The following is a 19,264-nucleotide window of genomic DNA, read 5'->3' as shown; positions in this document are numbered from 1 at the left end:
TGCCAGGAAATTTTTTGTGCAGGGAATGGGTGTCTGAGGACAAAGGGCTACAGAGCTGAGACAATGCCCCGCTGTGTGCTACCATCCAGTGGGCTCGAGACGATTCCTGGAGACATTTTTGTTGGGTTACTGCACACCCACAAATAGCTACTTAAAAACAAGGAAAAGAACAAAACTTCATAATTCGAGGGTTATTTAGGAAAGGCATTTAAAAATTAACAGACGCTCCTGTTACTTCTTGCAATAGACTCAAAATTGTCCTCCCAGCCTCTGGTCTCTCCCACACCAACCCATTCTGCACACTGTAGCAGGATCCATCTCCTGAAAGCACAGCTCTGATCTGCTCACTTCCATGCTCCAGCACCTTCCGTGGCTCCACATTGCCTTTAAGACAGCGAAGCCCCGAAGCTCCTTCATCCTGGAACCTCTCATCTCTTTCCCTCACCCATCTCCCACTGCTTCCCTGAACACCTGACTTTCCTCTTCGTCTCTTCCTCTCCTCCCACCCTCCCCTGCTGACTCCCACTCAGTCTTTCTCTCTTCACATAGATGTTTCAACCGAGGAAACTTCTTCCCTACGTGCCAACCTCTGGGCGAAGCTAGGTGCCAGACAAGAGGCTTCCATAACACCCTGAACTTCCTTCTATCACGAGAATAATTGTTCCATATTGCAGGTGTTTGTTTAATTATCTTTCTTGCTACACAGGAAGTTCGTTGATGTCAGGGGCCACATCTATCCCACCCTCTTTGTCTCTCCAGTGCCTGTGAATGTGACCCACAGAGAAGGAATAGGTGAACTCAACCCTCTTCTGGAATCTGAGAGTGGTGATGGCTGCCCAGCTCTGTGAAAATACCAAAACCCACTGAAGTGCATACTTTAAAAGGGTGAACTTGATAGAATGCAATTTAGTTTTTTAAAAGGCAAGCCATAAGATGACAGAGGACTTATATCCAGAACAGATATACAACTCCAGCAACTCAATGATCAAAGAGGAAACAACCAAATACAAACAATGGATGGACAAATGGAAAGGCAACTTTGTAAAAGAGGAAATCTAATGAAATTGAAATGGCCAATAAACATGAAAGTGATCAGTTCCACTCATCATCAGGGAATGCAAGTTAAAACCGTACTGACATGTTGACACATGGCAAAAACCAACACGATGTTGTAAAGCAGTTATCCTCCAATTTAAAATAAACAGGTTAAAAAGCACAGTGAGGGACTTCCCTGGTGATCCAGTGATTAAGACTCTGCTCTTCCACTGAGTGGGATTAGGGCCATGGGGCTAAAATCCCACATGTTGCATGGTGAGGCCAAAAAAAAAAGAAAAAAATTAAACTTAATTTTTGTTACATGATGAAATACTGCGACAATGAGAATTGATGCTCTTCAACTACAGGTGACAGGATGAACACGTATTATAAACACCATGCTGTGCAGAACAATCCAGAAACAAGAGTCTACATTATAATCCTACTGACAGACACAGTTGTTCTCCGGTGGTACAGGTAGGATAGTGGGTATAGGATAGTGGGTACTCCTTATGGGAGGTGAGTAGGGTGGGAGGAAAGGGTGGGAGGAAAGGGTGGGAGGTGCTAGGGTGCTGGTAATACTTTACTTCTTCACTTGCATCCCAGTTACACAAGTGTGCTCAGTTTGTGAACATTTTTTGAGCTGCATACACACATCGTATGTGTGTGGGGGGGATATTTCAATTAAAAAATTAAAAAAAAAAAACCCTATCTATTTTTCCATGTACTTTTAAAATACTCCCTCAATAGCATTCAAAAAGTCACACAGTCTCTGGGTTAAGAGGAATTGATGGTAACTCTACCTCCTCTATGATCTCATAGCACTTTGGGATCCTTTGATCACACACCTGGAAGCATCTGCATGGAAAGAGCGAGAGCTTTGGGGACCCGGGTTCTAGTGCCAGCCACTTCCCATGCGGGTGGCCATAGACAAGTCCCCCACAGCCACACGGTACTTAGTCACAAGCAGCAGAAAGTGACTCGATTTAAGCAGAAAAAGGAGTCAGGTAGTTGCCAGAATTCCTAGAAGGCCAGAAGCAGGCTCAGAGGCATAATGCCCAGCATAATGCTTAAAATTACAGAACCAGTCTGGCACAGATCCCATGGCTGTGGTGGTCAGGTAGAGCTCACACACAGCCAGCTCCAATGGGCACTGGGGCTGGACTCCAGGATGCCCCCTGGGACTTTCCTGTTGGTCCAGTGGTTGAGAATCTGCCTGTTCAGGGGATTCTATGCAGGGAACATGGGTTCGATCTCCGTTCTGGGAACTGAGATTCCATATGCCTTGGGCCAACTAAGCCCGTGCACCACAAATACTGAAGCCTGTACACCTAGGGTCTATGCTCTGCAACAGAAGAAACCACAAGGAGAAGCCCATGCATCGCATTGAAAAGGAGCTCCCGATCGCTGCAACTGGAGAAAGCCCACACACAACAACGAAGACCCAGCACAGCCAAAAATAAAATTAATTAATACAACAAAGAAAAAAAGAAAATTAAAAAGGAAATGCCTGATGTGGTGGCTTGAATCCCTGACGTGGCTGCCCTGTGTAGGGTGCCAGCACTGCCACCGGGGCAGATTCTGCAGTTCCTGTACCTTGATGCTGCCAATGGTAGATGCGAAGTCCATGGCAGGAGTGTCTGAGTAGCAGAGCCTAGGTCATGTGACCTCCCGCTAGCTGCTAGGGACTCCGAGAAAATGAGCGTCTGGCCTTTCGAGCTTTTACATCAGGAGGTGGTCCTGCCTCTTTTTAAGGAGAAGATTTCCCAAACACAAGAATGGTTACTGTTGGTGCTCAGAGTAGCCTGCCCCAAGCTACACCACAATGGCACCTTGATTATTTTGAATTAAGGTTGCTTGAGAAACAGCTGGTGGAAAAAAAAAAAGATATTTATAAAAACCTAACAGCCCTTTCTTTCCTTGATAGTGGGAAATAGATCTCCCATGTGAAGGTATCCTCCATGTACCAGGAGGAGAGACAGCATCCTTATCAGCAGAGTTAGGGAATTCGAGGCTAATAAGACTGTATAAACAAATGCTGTCCCTTCTTCACTCATCTGTTACTCCAAGCCCAAGCCTCTTTGTTTCATGGTTGTTGCTGTTGTTTAGTCGCTCAGTCACGTCTCATGTCTGACTCTTTTGCGACCCCATGGACTGTAGCCCACCATGCTCCTCTGTCCATGGGATTTTCCAGGTTAAGAATACTGGAGTGGGTTGCCATTTTCCTCTCCAGGGGATCTTCCTGACCCGGGGTTCAAATGAGGGTCTCCTGCATTGCAGACAGATTCTTTACCATCTGAGCCACCAAGGAATCCCCTCACAATGAACCAAAAATGATAGTGCATAAACATCCTGCTTTGTTCAATTCAGAGGTCTCATTTCTGACCTCTGTGCATATAAATTAATCTTTTTCTCCTGTTAATCTGACTTGTGTTGATTTAATCATTAGACCAGCCAAATGAACTCAACATCACCAAAAGGACAAATGTCAATGACAATGAGACTGTTCACCTCAGATTAGGACTTGAACTCATGTGCGGGGACTCAAATCCAGCCAAAATCCATGATCTTCCAACTGAGATCACACACCTGGTTTTAGGACTTAAAGAAGCTCAGGTTCTTGATGTCTCATGGCAGAAATAATTCAATGAGAGCCAAAGTAATAGGTAAGAAGTGGATTTATTTAGAGAGGAACAGATTCCGCACAGAGGATGTCAGTCATCTCAGAAGGCAAGAGTGGCATCGAAATATGGTGTGGTTAGCTTTTATGGGCTGGTTCCAGCTCTTTTGGGGAAGGGGTGGAGATTTCCAGGAACTGGACCATCGACCACTTTTTGACCTTTAAAGTCTACCTGGGAATTGTCGTGGCACATTTGAGTGTGTCATTTAGCTTGCTGGTGTGTTACAATGAATGCACACTGAGGCTCCAGGTTTAGTGGAAGTTGACAAATCCACCATCTTGAACTTATTTAGTTCTAATAAGTTTACGTCGTGTCCTTGGACTATACTGTTCTTTTAAAGGTTGTGCCCTGCCCCCTTCCCTCCTGTTTCACTTGCACCTGTTTCCTCATCCAAAAAATAGAAATAATGCTCACCCTTTGCATGGGAGCTGTAATGGCTAAAGGAGCTAGTGGGTAGAAGGGACTCATCCTATGCCTGGCGCACAGAAGAGCTTAATTCACGGTAAACATCATTATTGGTGATTTGGGTTCCATTCTAATGTCTCCTCCACTCCTGCTGCTGCTGCTGCTAAGTCACTTCAGTCGTGTCCGACTCTGTGCGACCCCATAGACGGCAACCCACCAGGCTCCCCGTCCCTGGGATTCTCCAGGCAAGAACACCGGAGTGGGTTGCCATTTCCTTCTCCAATGCATGAAAGTAAAAAGTGAAAGGGAAGTCACTCAGTCCTGTCCAACTCTTCGTGACCCATGGACTGCAGCCTACCAGGCTCCTCCGTCCATGGGGTTTTCCAGGCAAGAGTACTGGAGTGGGTGCCATCGCCTTCTCCCTCCTCCACTCCTGGCGGTCTCCAAACTTTGGCATCTCAGCCTACTGTGAAATGGAATTCCCTTTGTAATATTTAATGAAGTTAACAAGTTTTCTGGCTCACAGAGCAGTCCATCTTTTCCACCATCCTTTAGAACTGAGAGTGCAATGTTTGAAACAGCTCTGGCCTTCCCTCAGGATCCTGTTTACATTGTCAAGGAAAGGAAGTTTCCAGAAAAGGTATTTGTTAGCTCCCAATTGAAATCAACTCAACAAATATTTGATTTAAACTTTTATTTTTATTTTTAGACATTTAAGCATTTAATATCTTTCATTGATTCAGTGGCCAAATAAGGCACCATCTGCTCAGTGCTGAAAGGCACCTGTCAGAAACAAAATGCAACTGTGTTGCAAGAAGCCTGTCTCAGGAGGCCAGCTGCAGCCTCCCTGAGAGCAGGAACCATGCTTACTGTGTGTAATAGCACCTCAACTGGCACACAGGAGCCCAAAGGACGTTTATTGAGTTCATCAGTGAAAACCAAAACACAACAATCCTTTTTTATTTGCCTCCCCCTCACCTCTCTACATTTCTTTTCCATTTCCAAACTTTCTTTTATACTAGAGGAATATGCTTTTCTTTCTTGAAAGATTCTACTGTGGGCAGAAGAGTTTGGTTTTAGAGTTGTTTTTCTTGTTCAGCTGCTAAGTCGTGTCTGACCCTCTGCAACTCCATAGACCGCAGCACACAGTCCTTCACTATCTCCCAGAGTTTGCCCAAATTCATGTCCATTGAGTCAGTGATGCCATCCAGCCATCTCATCGTCTGAGGTCCCCTTCTCTTACCTTCAATCTTCCCCAGCGTCAGGGTCTTTTCAAATGAATCAGCTCTTTGCATCAGGTGGCCAAAGTACTGGAGTTTCAGCTTCAACATCAGTCCTTCCAATGAACACCCAGGACTGATCTCCTTTCGGATGGACTGGTTGGATCTCCTTGCAGTCCAAGGACTCTCAAGAGTCTTCTCCAACACCACAGTTCGAAAGAATCAGTTCTTTGGTACTTAGCCTTCTTTATGGCCCAACTTTTTTTTTTTTTTTTTAAGCAAAATACTTTTGGGAAACATATCTGTGTGGGCTTGAGCCTTAAATGGCTTTGCCCTGCTTTGAGGCATCTCATGCCTTGCTCCTTGAGACTAAGTGGTAGGGGGAATGAAGCAGGACTCCTTAGAGCTTGGATGGACTTGGAAAAGGCCCCCTTGCCTACAGAAGCCCAAAGAAGCTACCAAAGTAAATTTACTCCACTTTTGTTGTGGAAGCTAGACTCTGACCACTCAGACACATGAATAAGCCTGTCCTCCTCTTGTTGAACTCACAGAAGAATCCACATTCTTTGAGCCAGGATGTTAGGAAAGAATGTGATACAACACAAAAATGGACATTGGAGTCAAAGAGACCTGGATCTGAGTCTTGTCTTTGCAACTTACTAGCTGTGAGACTTTTGGCAAGTATTTTTTCTCTTTGAGTTTGAAATTCTCAATGGCAAATGGAAAAAATAGTATCTCCCAGGGTAACTGGGAAAGATAAATCCCAGGAGAAAACTTACATGAAAGCACCTGGCAAAGTGTCTGGTGGATATTTAAACACAGGATGGAGAAGAGATGTCTGGGAAGAAAGAATTTGCCAGTGTTTTTCCAGATGTATTCTTGTGTGTGTGTGTGTGTGTGTCTGTCTGTCTGTCTGTGTCTGTGTCTTTTTGGCCACATGGCCCTCAGGGATCGTAGTTCTCTGACCAGGGATCAAACCTATGCTCCCTGCATTGGGAGTGTGAAGTATTAACCACTGGAGTGCCAGGAAAGTCCCTCTCCAGACACACTGAAGTGAGCATTTTTATAGTGGGATGACAGGAGCTGTATAACTCAGCTGTATAACTCAGTCTTCCTACCTCCAAGATCCTCAGTTTCCCCTCAAAAGGGATATCTGACTACAAGAAGGAGAGACTCCTAGAATTTAAGATTAAATGTCAGAGTGTGTCACTTTCTGTAACAGAATACAGATTTATTACCTTGTTTCCAAGATGTTGTCAATTATAAAATGTACAATTGGTTAAAAAACAGCTTTTTGAGAGGAAAAAAAATACAACTTTGTTAATGGACCCATCAATTTCAAAATATATTCTGACTTCAGAATCATTAAAATGGGAACAAGCGTATGTCTTGCAATGGAAGAAATTCATGATAATAATGGTGGTTCCCATTTGGAAAGCATCTGTTGGGTGCCAGGCACCACCTGAGCTACTGTACTAGGTCCTTGACTTGTTATAGTCACCCAGTGGGGCAGACATTATTCCACTTCATGTTAGGAAACAGAATAGGGAGGAGTCAAGTCATTCTCCCAAGGCCTCACAACCAGGAAGTGGGGCTTAGAAAACAGGTCACTTTAATCCCAATTCTTTCCCTAAGGAGTCAAAGAGATGAGTTCTGTCCAAGGGAATGGTTTGTGAATATGGTACTTTGAATATATCCAGAATCTTTGTAAAGTGACCAGGAAGGGTAGAGGTAACATAAATAGAGTTGTAATCTAGTCAGTCTCCAAATACCTGACCTTGGAGGGAAAGGTGGTAACTGGAGAGTGAGGACTGCTCAGAATCCAGATAGAGGGAAGCCAAGAAGTGAGTCCGAGTCCAGGTTAACCCAGCCACACCACCCCCTGGGGTAGGAGGGTCCCTGGCCAGTCTCCAGGCTCATTCTTGGCCATGGACACTGCAATACGCTTTCATCCCAGAGGCCATTCTTCCCATGTTTTCCTAAGGTCATCCTGTGTCCTTGACTTTGACTCTTTACTAAAGATGTAGACACCTTTGGAGAATTCAGTTTTTTCTATAACCTTTCTTAAAGATGGAGAAATATGCAGATCAGTTGTCAGAAGCTAGCTAGTGTTCATTTAGTCCTAGAACAAGTTATATATGAACAAGTTGAGTTTTGGTTGGTTAGTTAGTCCCAGTTAGTTCCCCTGTGCCTGATTATGGGATCGAGTATTTTGGGCTGCAAAGCTATGGATAGGGCCCTTCCTCTGATATGACCCCAGCAGACCCTCTCAGGAGCATGCCCTGATTCCTGACTCCTAACCAGAAGAGGCCTGGGCTATCTGCTTGCCTGCCTACCTGTCTGTCTGTCTAGCTGTTGCATTTAGAGGAGACAGCTAAACCCACATCAGTGGATTCCCAATGTTAGCAGAGCTTTTAGGAAGGGTGGTGGCAGGGATGCGGATGAAGCTGGGCTGGGGCCTGGCAGGGTGGGGCTGGGCTGGGGGTCGCCAGAAGCATAAGGGATGGAGTAAGAGATGCCCTGTCAACCTGACCAGAAGGGACTCATCGTGAAGCTGCCAGAGGAGAAATGTGCTTCTTGGTCTTGACTGAAGGCTCTTTGGACAGTGGCCGAGACAGCACCAGCGTGGGAGTCACCGAGTCTCCATGTGGACATCAACAGGGCTGAAGGTCACCGTTGCAGGCTGTTGGCTGCTGTTGCTGTTTGTGCCCAGGGCAGAAGGGGAAGCTGGCTTGGGGCCCTTGGGTTCCAGCTCCCGTCTCGTCCTCATTTTCCTGTAATGAGATACCCACACAAGGCTGAGTCTTCCTCGTTGTACACCCTGCGGAACAGGCTCTGTAACCACAGCTCCAGCGAGGAGATTAATGTAGATACTGATATGGAATATAGTTTCCTGTGCTATACAGTAGGACCTTGTTGTTTATCTATTTCATGTATAGTATCTGCTAACCCCAAACTCCTAATTTATTCCTCTCCCCCGACCCCCACCTTTTCCCTTTGGTAACCATAGGTTTGTTTTTTATGTCTATGAGTCTGTTTCAGTTTTATTTTATTTACTTATTTCATTTTTGGCCACACTGCCAAAAAGAATCCCTGACCAGGGATCAGACGTTCAGACCTTGCGTTGGAAGTGTGGTGTCTTAGCTACACTTAGGGAAAGCCTCTGTTTCTGTTTTATAAATAAGTTCATTTGTATCAGATTTTAGATCCCATATGCAAATAACGTGTATGGTAGTCATTCAGTCCTGTCCGACTCTTTGCAACCCCTTGGACTATAGCCCGCCAGGCTCCTCTGTCCATGGGATTTGCCAGGCAAGAAGACTGGAGCAGCTGGTCATTCCCTTCTCCAGAGGATCTTCCTGACCCAGGGATCGAACTCTGGTCTCCTGCATTGCAAGCAGATTCTTTACTGTTTGAGCTACAGGGAAGTCCTTATATAAATGATATCATATAATATTTGTCTTTTTCTGACTTACTTCACTTAGTATGATAACCTCTAGGTGCGTTCATGTCCTGCAAATAGCATTATTTCATTCTTTTTCATGGATGGGCAGTATTCCATTCTGGGCACATACCATATCTTCTTCATCCATTCATCTGCTGATGGACATTTAGGCTGTTTGCATGCCTCGCTATTGTTAAGTTGTGCTGCTATGAACATTGGGGCGCATGTGTCTTTTTGAAGTATGGTTTTTCTCTGGATATATGCCCAGGAGTGGAACTACTAGTTCACATGAACAGCCCTGAATACTCATTAGAAGGACTGATGCTGAAGCTGAAACTCCAATAGTTTGGCCACGTGATGTGAAGAACTGACTCATTGGAAAAGACCCTGATGCTGGGAAAGATTGAAAGCAGAAGGGGAAAGGGATGACAGAGGATGAGATGGTTGGATGGATTCACTGACTCTATGGACATGAGTTTGAGCAAGGTCCAGGAGTTGGTGGTGGACAGGGAAGCCTGGTGTGCTGCAGTCTGTGGGATCGCAAAGAGTTGGACATGACTGAGTGACTGAACGGAACAGATGGAAATGGCAATGCACTCCAGTATTCTTGCCTAGAGAATCTCATGGACAGAGGAGCCTGGTGGGCTGTAGTTCATGGGGTTGCAAAGAGCTGGACGCAACTGAAGCAGCTTAGCACTCATGCATGGTTACTCTCATTTTAAAATTTTAAAGAAACCTCCATACTGTTCTCCACAGTGGCTGCACCATTTGCATTCCCACCCACAGTGCAGGAGGGTTCCCTTTTCTCTGCACCCTCTCCAGCATTTATTACTTGCAGATTAAAAAAATTTTTTTTCCAAAAAATATATGTGTATTTTTTCATTCCACACACTGAACATGTTTCTCTTGTCCAATTTAATCTATGTAGAGTTTAACTTCGGAGAAGGTGATGGCACCCCACTCCAGTCCTCTTGCCTGGAAAATCCCATGGACGGAGGAGCCTGGTAGGCTGCAGTCCATGGGGTTTTGAAGAGTCAGACACGACCGAGCGACTTCACTTTCACTTTTCACTTTCATGCATTGGAGAAGGAAATGGCAACCCACTCCAGTGTTCCTGGATTCCTGGAGAATCCCAGGGATGGGGGAGCCTGATGGGCTGCCGTCTATGGGGTCACACAGAGTCAGACATGACTGAAGCGACTTAGCAGCAGCAGAGTTTAACTTACAGTGCCTGGAGGAAGCAACACCATGTGGTACTGGACCACCACATTTTTAAAGGGAAATTGCTATTTTTCCTTAAAAGTACTTTTAATTAAAAATACTCGAAAATACAAATGGGACCACTAAACTATAATGATCAGTATGAGGTGATACCTCATTATCGGTGTTTTTTTTTTCAAATTTTTATTGGAGTTGACTTACAATACTGTGTTAATTTTAGCTATGCAGCAAAGTGAATCAGCTATATATATACATATACCCACTCTCTTTTAGATTCTTTTCCCGTATAGGTCATTACAGAGTACTGAGCAGAGCTCCCTATGCTATACAGTGGGTTTTTATTAATTATCTATTTTATATAGAATAGTATTTATATGGCAATCCCAATCTTCCAATTTGTCCCTCTCTCCGTACCAACTGGCAACCCTAAGTATATTTAATACATCTGTAACTCAACCTCATTATAGCTTTGATTTCCATTTCTCTAATATATAGTCATGTTGAGTGTGGCCATCTGTGTGTTTTCTTTGGAGCAATGTCTATTTAGAGACATTTCCACTCTAAAGATGATAAAATCAAGGCATGGAGAGGTTCAGTAACTTGACTGCTTTTGACAGACTTAAGACCAAATCCAGGTTTCTCAGTTCCCAGCTCAGGCATCATTGTAAATAGGAAGGGCTGAGTGGAGCCTCCATCTCGATTTCAGCCTAGAAAGGGGCTCAGAGTTCCAGCAATGATAGAGAGGAATGATAGGCAGACCATGGGGTTGGATGCAACCTGGTTTGAAATATACCCAAATTGTAAATATTTTTTAACATATGAAATATTATTATTATTATTATATGTGTACTGGTGGGAATATTTTCTCCAAAACAAGATGGATGAGTTTGAATCCCAACTCTATCAACTAGGGTTGAGTAAACTTGGACATGTCACTTAACCTTCCCCTGCCTGTTTCAAACGTATAAAACTGGGGATATAGAATACCCACTTTCTGACACTGTTATGAAGACTAACTGAGTTAATACATGTAAAGAGCTTAGAATTGTCCCAGCACATAGTAAGCTTTCTTGGTGGCTCAGCTGGTAAAGAATCCGCCTGCAATACAGGAGACCTGGGTTCAGTCCCTGGGCTGGGAAGATCCCCTGGAGAAGGAAAAGGTTACCCACTCCAGTATTCTGACCTGGAGAATTCTATGAAGAGTATAGTCCATGGGGTCACAAAGAGTTGGACATGACTGAGCGACTTTCACTTATAGTAAGAGATCAATATATGTTAGCTACCTTTACAAATAACATTGTCATTATAAAAACAATGCAGATATCAAGAAGCACACCCCCTGACTGTGCAAAAGCCAACCTACCAACTAACCTACTAGCAATTCCATTATGCAGACATGCCGGTTGTTAATACCTTGCTGTGTATTATTTGAACTTTTCCTGGGTGTGTGTGTGCAACCCATGTATATGATCATGATATACCTACTGCCTTGCAAATTTTGACAATATGTTGTAAACAGTTTTCTGTTTCAATAAATTATTTTCAATAAATACATTTCTACAAAATCTTTTTTTTTAATGGCTTCTAGGTCTTCTATGATGTAACTGAATGCAGTCTTTTTATTTTGATTTCTTCCCTCAAAAGAACAACCTTCTAGCAAAGTTGTGACTAGAGGTGATAACACAACATTTATTCTTTTTGCAATCAATTTATATTATTTCCTCTTATTTGATCCCAGGAAATAAAGTCACGGGTATGTACATTTCAGTGTTTGTCACACCAAGTACTTACATGGGCCACTCAGTATAACCTCACAGAGGGCTCTCCAACAGAAGAGGATTGAAACATCACTTTACTATCTGTAAATTACACATGAGTTTATCACAGAGCTCAAGATCATTATCATGGGACTTCCCTGGAAGTCCAGTGGTTAAGACTCTATGCTCCCAACGCAGGAGACACGGGTTTGATCTCTCGTTAGGCTAAGATCATGTATGTCATACAGGGTGGTCAAAAAAAAAAAAAGTCATTATCATTATTGTATATCGAAAATACTTCTCCAAATATAAAAATCTACGGTCACTGTGAAGTTCTTCCAGTAGTGAAAGTGAAAGTGAAATCGCTCAGTTGTGTCTGACTTTGCGACCCCATGGACTGTAGTCTACCAGGCTCCTCCATCCATGGAATTTTCCAGGCAAGAGTACTGGAGTGGGGTGCCATTTCCTTCTCCAGGGGATCTTCCCAACCCAGAGATTGAACCTGGGTCTCCCACATTGCAGGCAGACGCTTTACCATCCAAGCCACCAGGCAAGTTTATTCTTCCAGTAGAATAAACATCAAAAAAGGACACACAAAAGGTAAGAGCATTTGAAAATGGACTCAAAGATACTGCTGTGCACATAACAGGCAACTGCAAACATTAGCTTCCATTCGTTCTAGCATCACTGAAGGGACCAGATGGTTCTAACGCCCAGGGCATCCCGTACCTGTTGTACATCTTCAGCAAGATCAGAACCACGGTGAAGATGATGATGACAACCACCACAACGGCAGCAATGATGGCTCCAGAACCTACGAGGAAGAGAGGAGTGGAGATGGCCAGTGTGCAGTGAAAGTGTTAGTTGCTCACTCATGTGCAGCTCTTGGTGACCCCATGGACTGTAGCACACCAGGGAATTTCCAGGCAGGAATACTGGAGCGGGTAACCATTCCCTTCTCCAGAGGATCTTCCCGACCCAAGGATCGAGCCTGGGTCTCCAGCATGGCAGGCAGAGTCTCTACAGTCTGAACCACCAGGGAAGCCCAGGCTAGTGTGCAAACGGAGTCCAAAGAAGGATTCAGAAGATGGGAGCGGGGCCCACATGGCGGCACCCTGCGCCCTCCCTGGGTCAAGGAGAGGAGAGAACGCCACACTCACTGCTGGAACACTCACTGCGAACCCCAGGGGAGAATCGCTCTAGAGCAGCAGAGCACCTCTACCCGCTGTGCGTGTGAGGGCCCTCAGCACACTACCTGCCAGAATTCTGCCGCAGGTCCAGTCCTACTTTCATCATCCCCAACATACTTCAAACTGCTTGCATGAAACAAAACATCCTTGCTTCTTTTTGATAATACAAGAGTAATATGCAATTTTTGTATATTTATATATATATTTGACTGTACCATATGGCATGTAGGATCTTAGTTCCCTGGCCAGGGATTGAATCCATGCTTTTGCATTCAAAGTGTGAAGTCTTAACCACTGGACTGCCAGGGAAGCCCCTATAGATAATTTGGTAATATAAACACAAGCCAAAAAGGAGGGGAGGATAAGACCTCCTTGCCCCGAGAACCACTGAGAGTCTACATATGTATACATTCACCAATGTGATCATATTTTTGTATATATACATATTAAATATCCATACCTTTTGAATAATTTAATAATCTTATGTCTGAAAATCTATCTTAAGAAAATATTTATAAATATGGAAAAATATGTATTTGATAACAATGGAACCATGTTCCATAAACTGTTTTATAACAAAATATCCTGATTATATTGCTATACAGGTATACATTTTTCTTCATGACTTTTGAAGGCTGTATAGTACTCCATTGTTTGGCTGGCCATGATTTATTTGCCAATTCTTTACTGAGGATATTTGTGTTGCATTCAATTTTACACTATTAAAAAAAAGGCTATAATGAATGTCCTTGTAGCTTAATATCTCAGATTCTACTTTCAATATCAGCACCCAGTCCTAATGTCAATTTCTAATTTTAGGTTCAAGATCAGTATCTTTGCCAGAACTGATATTGAAAGTATCAAGAATCATAAAAAAGCTTCGCACTTTAAACCAATCTATTCGATTTTGGATAATTGATCATAGGCAGTAATCCCCAATAAAGAAAAAGCTGTATAAATGAAAATGCTTATTACATTCTGAATATTCTAAATATGGAAAAGGTTAAAAAGATATGGTATACTTATCCCTTGAAGTATTATACAGTAATTAAAATAATGATTATGAAGACTCTGGTACATGGAACACTTATGATGATGTAAAAGCGGAAAATAGAATATGATACTATACACATACCCATGTATACATATATACACATTATATTGCAACCATTAAAATATGTACACACAAACATAATATTAAGCAAAAGAAGTCAGATACAAAACATACAGATACATGATTCCATGTATACAAAGTTCAAAACCAGGGTAAAATTAATCTACGATGGTAGAAATTAGAAAAAAGTGGGTTCCCTTGAGTGGGAGGGGGCTAATGCTTGCAAGGAGCACTGGAACTTCTGGGACACTGACGGCGGTCTGCTCCTTCACCTGGGTGCTGGTTACATAGCTGTGTGCACTCTGTGGAAATTCATCCAGCTGTGCACTTATCATTTGTGCAATTTTTTGCATGTATGTAATGCTTTTATTGGAGAAGGCAATGGCACCCCACTCCAGTACTCTTGCCTAGTAAATCCCATGGACAGAGGAGCGTGGTGGGCTGCAGTCCATGGGGTTTCGAAGAGTCGGACATGACTGAGCGACTTCACTTTCACTTTTCACTTTCATGCATTGGAGAAGGACATGGCAACCCACTCCAGTGTTCTTGCCTGGAGAATCCCAGGGACGGAGAAGCCTGGTGGGCTGCCAGCTATGGGGTCGCACAGAGTCGGACACGACTGAAGCGACTTAGCAGCAGCAATGCTTTTATAAAAAGTTTACTTTTGGCCTTTCTTCCTGAAAGTCTAGTGGTTAAGACTCTGGGCTTCCACTGCAGGGGGCACAGGTTTGATCCCTGGTCAAGGAATTAGGATCCCGCATGCCTCCCACAGCATGGCCAAAAAAAAGTTTACTTAAAAAAAAAAAAAGACCTGTGCAATTATTCATAGGAAGAAAGACTGGGAGGGACAAAAGGAGGGGGTGGGAAATCCATCATGGAGTTTTCCTTTCCTTCCTGGGGAGTCCAGTGGGTTTTTCAACCAGTGTCTGGATAATTGTCATGGGGACAAAACACCTCTGTACTGTAGGGTGTTCAGCAGTATCCCTGGCTTACACTCACCAGATACCAGGAGCACTTCTCCCCACACACCCCCACTTGGAATAACCAAAAATGTCTTCAGGCATTGCCAAATATCCCCAGTGGTAGAGTTGCCAGATATAATATAGGATACCCATGTATGTTAGAATATCTGATAAATAATGACAAATTCTAAAATGCATCTGAAATATTACACGATATATCCATTATTCTAAAAATCTATTAATTGTTTATCTTATATTCAAATTTAATTGGTAGCGTGTACTTTTATTTGTTCAATCTGGCAATTCTATTTAGGGGGCAAAATTGCCTGGTTGAGAACCATGAAACAGTATTATTCCCACCTTGCTGACAGTAATTCTATCTGCTTTGCATTTCCCTTTAGAACTGTTTTGAGACATTCCTCAGCAGGCCTCTGTAGGTCTCTGCACCCAGCAAAGAGCAGGCTAACACATAAGACCCCATCCCAAGAGTGACTCTCTATGGGTCTCCATGTAAGAGACACACCCTGCTACGAATCCAGCTTCCTGCCAGTACCACAGTCTGGAGCCGATTATCACCGCTCATCACTGCCCCATGTGTGTTGGGAGGCCTGTTCCATCCTCGGAGGTATGAACCAAAGAGAGGGGCTTCCCAGGTGGCGATAGTGGTAAAGACTCTGCCTGCCAATGCAGGAGATGAAAGAGATGTAGGTTCAATCCCTGGGCTGGGAAGATCCCCTGGAGGAGAGCATGGTGACCCACTCCAGCATTCTTGCCTGGAGAATCCCATGGACAGAGGAGCCTGGCAGAATACAGTCCACAGGGAGGCAAAGAGTCAGACATGAGAGAAATGACTTAGCACACACGCACGTACAAAATGGACCCAAACTCCACCTAATACAATCAGTTGGTTTTCTGAAGCGTGGTCCTCACTTTTCTCCTGGGGGCCTCTTGTTCCTGGCAAAGGTCTCTCCAGGTCTAGCTCTTCCCACCTACATTCATTGACTTCTTTGTAAACTGACAGGATGTTTTTGCTTTCCAAAGAAAATATGAAAGTAGTTGCATTTTAAGGTGACTCGTAAGGGCCTTTTAAAAGGCCTTTTAAAAGTCATTTTAAGGTGACTCGTAAGGGCCATTTTAAAAAATATTTATTTTTTTATTTGGTTGCATTACATCTTAGTTGTGGCATATGAGCTTAGGTTGCCCCGTGGCATGTGGAGTCTTAGTTCTCTGACCAGGGACTGGACCCCATTACCTGCATTGGAAGGTGGATTTTTAAGCACTGGACTACCAGGGAAGTCCCATGCAGGGCTATCTTACAAGAGATTCAAATTTCCATTGCCCTCTAAGCCCCCAAACTCCATAATGAAAATAAAAGTAATAGTAGTAATAATAATACTCATTAAGTACTTAGGTGGGCTTCCCTGGTGGCTTAGGGGTAAAGAATCCACCTGCCAATGCAGGAGACTTGGGTTCGATCCCTGGGTCAGGAAGATTCCCTGGAGAAGGAAATGGCAATCCACTACAGTATTCTTGACTGGGAAATCCCATGGACAGAGGAGCCTGGCAGGCTATGGTCCACAGGGTCACAAAAGAGTCAGACACGAGTTAGCAAGTAAACAACAACAGCAACACAGATGATGAAACAAGCGCAGAGCAGTGAAGTCATGTGCTCAGGTTCATGCAGTTGGCAAATGGCATTATTGAGACCCAAGCACTTTGTCTGCAGAGGCCACGCTCTTGACCTTGACACCAGGAGCTGAAGACAGACCCTGTCCCGCCCTCGATCCCCTGGCCGCCAAGCCAAGTTGATCTTACTCTTGTACAGGAAGTCTTCTCCTCTGGTGGTCATGTTCAATGAGAAGATGGTGTTACCCCCCAAAGGGGTGGCTGTGGTCATCTCGATGTGCTGAGAAGGAAGATGAAATTTTGGTTAAAACCAGTTATTTTATAATCCCTGTATGATGCCTCTTTTGGTCTTCATCTGGGTGACTGGAGGAAATATTTAAGCATGTAGTTTCTCTTCAGTCAGTTCAGTTCAGTTGCTCAGTTGTGTTAGACTCTTTGCGACCCCATGGACTGCAGCAAGCCAGGCCTCCCTGTCCATCACCAACTCCCAGAGTTTATTCAAACTCATGCCCATTGAGTCGGTGATGCCATCCAACCATCTTATCCTCTGTCATCCCCTTCTCCCCCCACCTTCAATATTTCCCAGCATCAGGGTCTTTTCAAATGAGTCAGCTCTTCGCATCAGGTGGCCAAAGTATTGGAGTTTCAGCTTCAGCATCAGTCCTTCCAATGAATATTCAGGACTGATTTCCTTTAGGATAGACTGGTTGGATCTCCTTGCAGTCCAAGAGACTCTCAAGAGTCTTCTCCAACACCACAGTTCAAAAGCATCAATTCTTTGGTGCTCAGCTTTCTTTATAGTCCAGCTCTCACATCCATACATGACTACTGGAAAAACCATAGCCTTGACTAGACAGACCTTTGGTGGCAAGTTTCTCTTAGCAGCAAGTAAACATCAGGCCTTTTACTATATACTATGGGGGGTCCACGGAGAATGCAATGGCAACCCACTCCAGTACTCTTGCCTGGAAAATCCCATGGACAGAGGAGTCTGGTAGGCTGCAGTCCATGGGGTCGCTACGAGTCGGACATGGCTGAGCAACTTCACTTTCACTTTTCATTTTCATGCATTGCAGAAGGAAATGGCAACCCACTCCAGTGTTCTTGCCTGGAGAATCCCAGGGACGGGGGAGCCTGGTGGGCTGCTGTCTATGGGGTCACACAGAGTCGGACATGACTGATGCGACTTAGCAACAGCAGCAGCAGCATGGGAGTTCCAACTCATTGGAAAAGACCCTGATGCTGAGAAAGATTGAAGACAAAAAGAGAAGCCGGCAGAGGATGATATGGTTGGATAGCAACACCGATTTAATGGATCTGAACGTGAGCAAACTCTGGGAAATAGTGGAAGACAGGGAAAGCTGGTGTTCTGCAGTCCATGGGGCTGCAAAGAGTTGGACACAACTTGGCAACTGAACAATGAACAACGGGGAGTTAAAAATAAGGTTTGATATTTTTAAAGATTCCATTTTTCAAAGCAGTTTCAATTCATTCAACAATATTTATTCAACTCCTCCTGACTATGTTTCACACCGAGTATCTAAATTGATCTTCTAGAAAATGTGTGAGGAAGGTTATTGTTGCCATTTTACTGATGAAACTGAAGCCCCCCAATACCACATGGACCCCCTTACCCAGGAGAACTGAACCCAGGGCATCTATTTCCCGTGCTAGTGAGACTTTGACCACCCTATGACAATGCCTGAAATGCTGTTCCCTATTTCAAAATCTTTACAATGTAAGATGGGGTTGGGGGAAGCAGCTAAAAAAACTAACTATGATATATGATTATTAAGCAGTCAGTGAGATGAGCTATTGGGTTCTGAAGAGTGACTTCAAGAAGATTAATCTGAATGGGCCTTCAAGGATGGGCATGGTTTGGGCTGGGGTGGGGTGAGAGGCAGCTGAAGTTGCGCAAAACCCTCCAAGCAAAGAGGGCTTCTTCTTTGCACAAGGCTGCCGTAGGTGCCCTCATATGTGACATCTGTCAGCTCATTTAATGCTCTCAATCATTGCACTTTGCTGCTGGGAAGCTAACTGAGGCTCGGTGTGGCTGAGTGACTCAACCACGGTCCCCCAGCTAGGGAGATGTGGAACTTGGCCCAAAGGCCAACTTCTTGCCTCCAGAAGCTTGCATTCTGGTGAGACAGACCCTAGGTTTGATCATGGCATCCCCGGGCTCAAAAAACAAGTCATCTCCTCTGTACCCACACCTGAATGTCTGGCAGTGAAAGCCCTTCACTGGCTGTTTGCAACCTCCTTTTCAGCCTCTTGGCTCCCCACACCAACCTCTGTCAAATCGTCGGGACAATGGGCCACTCCGTCTTCCCACGTCACTCCCGGTCTTTGCTGTCTCTGAGCTGCGGCCCCAGGCTTTGGCTCCCCCCAGGTCCCCTACCTGTGCCAGCTCGTGATGGAAACAGGGGCCAGCACCCCCTCCATCGGGGTCACCTGCCGCCAGGCTGGTGGCTCTGGAGGCGACGACCTGTTCCCAGCCAGCCCTCCCTTTCTCAGCCGCAGAATGACCCTGTGTGGCCGGGTCTGCTGATCCACAGGGTGGGCTCTGCCTTCACTGTCTCCGCCCCTCCTTTAAGCCTTGAAGTCCTGC

At 44.5% G+C, this 19,264-nt stretch overlaps 1 protein-coding gene across 4 annotated transcripts in view; it reads right to left on the bottom strand.

Moving 5' to 3' along the window:
• Positions 1–4,524: 4,524 nt before the first annotated feature.
• LOC120855091 (non-compact myelin associated protein) overlaps positions 4,525–19,264 on the bottom strand; it is a 54,618-nt gene continuing 39,878 nt past the window's right edge. For 3 of the 4 annotated variants that reach the window (XM_040229698.1, XM_040229700.1, XM_040229699.1), the window contains exons 2-4: positions 16,846–16,936; positions 12,494–12,578; positions 5,573–8,115 (exon numbers count right to left, since the gene is read on the bottom strand). In XM_040229698.1, the coding sequence (XP_040085632.1) occupies positions 7,974–8,115; positions 12,494–12,578; positions 16,846–16,927 (309 nt within the window). In that variant the 5' untranslated portion in view covers positions 16,928–16,936 and the 3' untranslated portion in view covers positions 5,573–7,973. Of the gene's footprint in view, positions 4,544–5,572; positions 8,116–12,493; positions 12,579–16,845; positions 16,937–19,264 lie in introns of those variants that run through there. The other variant, XR_005719141.1, reaches the window with a different exon arrangement.

This window comes from Oryx dammah, unplaced genomic scaffold (genome assembly GCF_014754425.2).
Source record: "Oryx dammah isolate SB20612 unplaced genomic scaffold, SCBI_Odam_1.1 HiC_scaffold_27, whole genome shotgun sequence".
Lineage (NCBI taxonomy): Eukaryota > Metazoa > Chordata > Mammalia > Artiodactyla > Bovidae > Oryx > Oryx dammah.
Note: the sequence above shows the minus strand (reverse complement) of the source record. Positions and strands in the feature narration are given on the sequence as shown.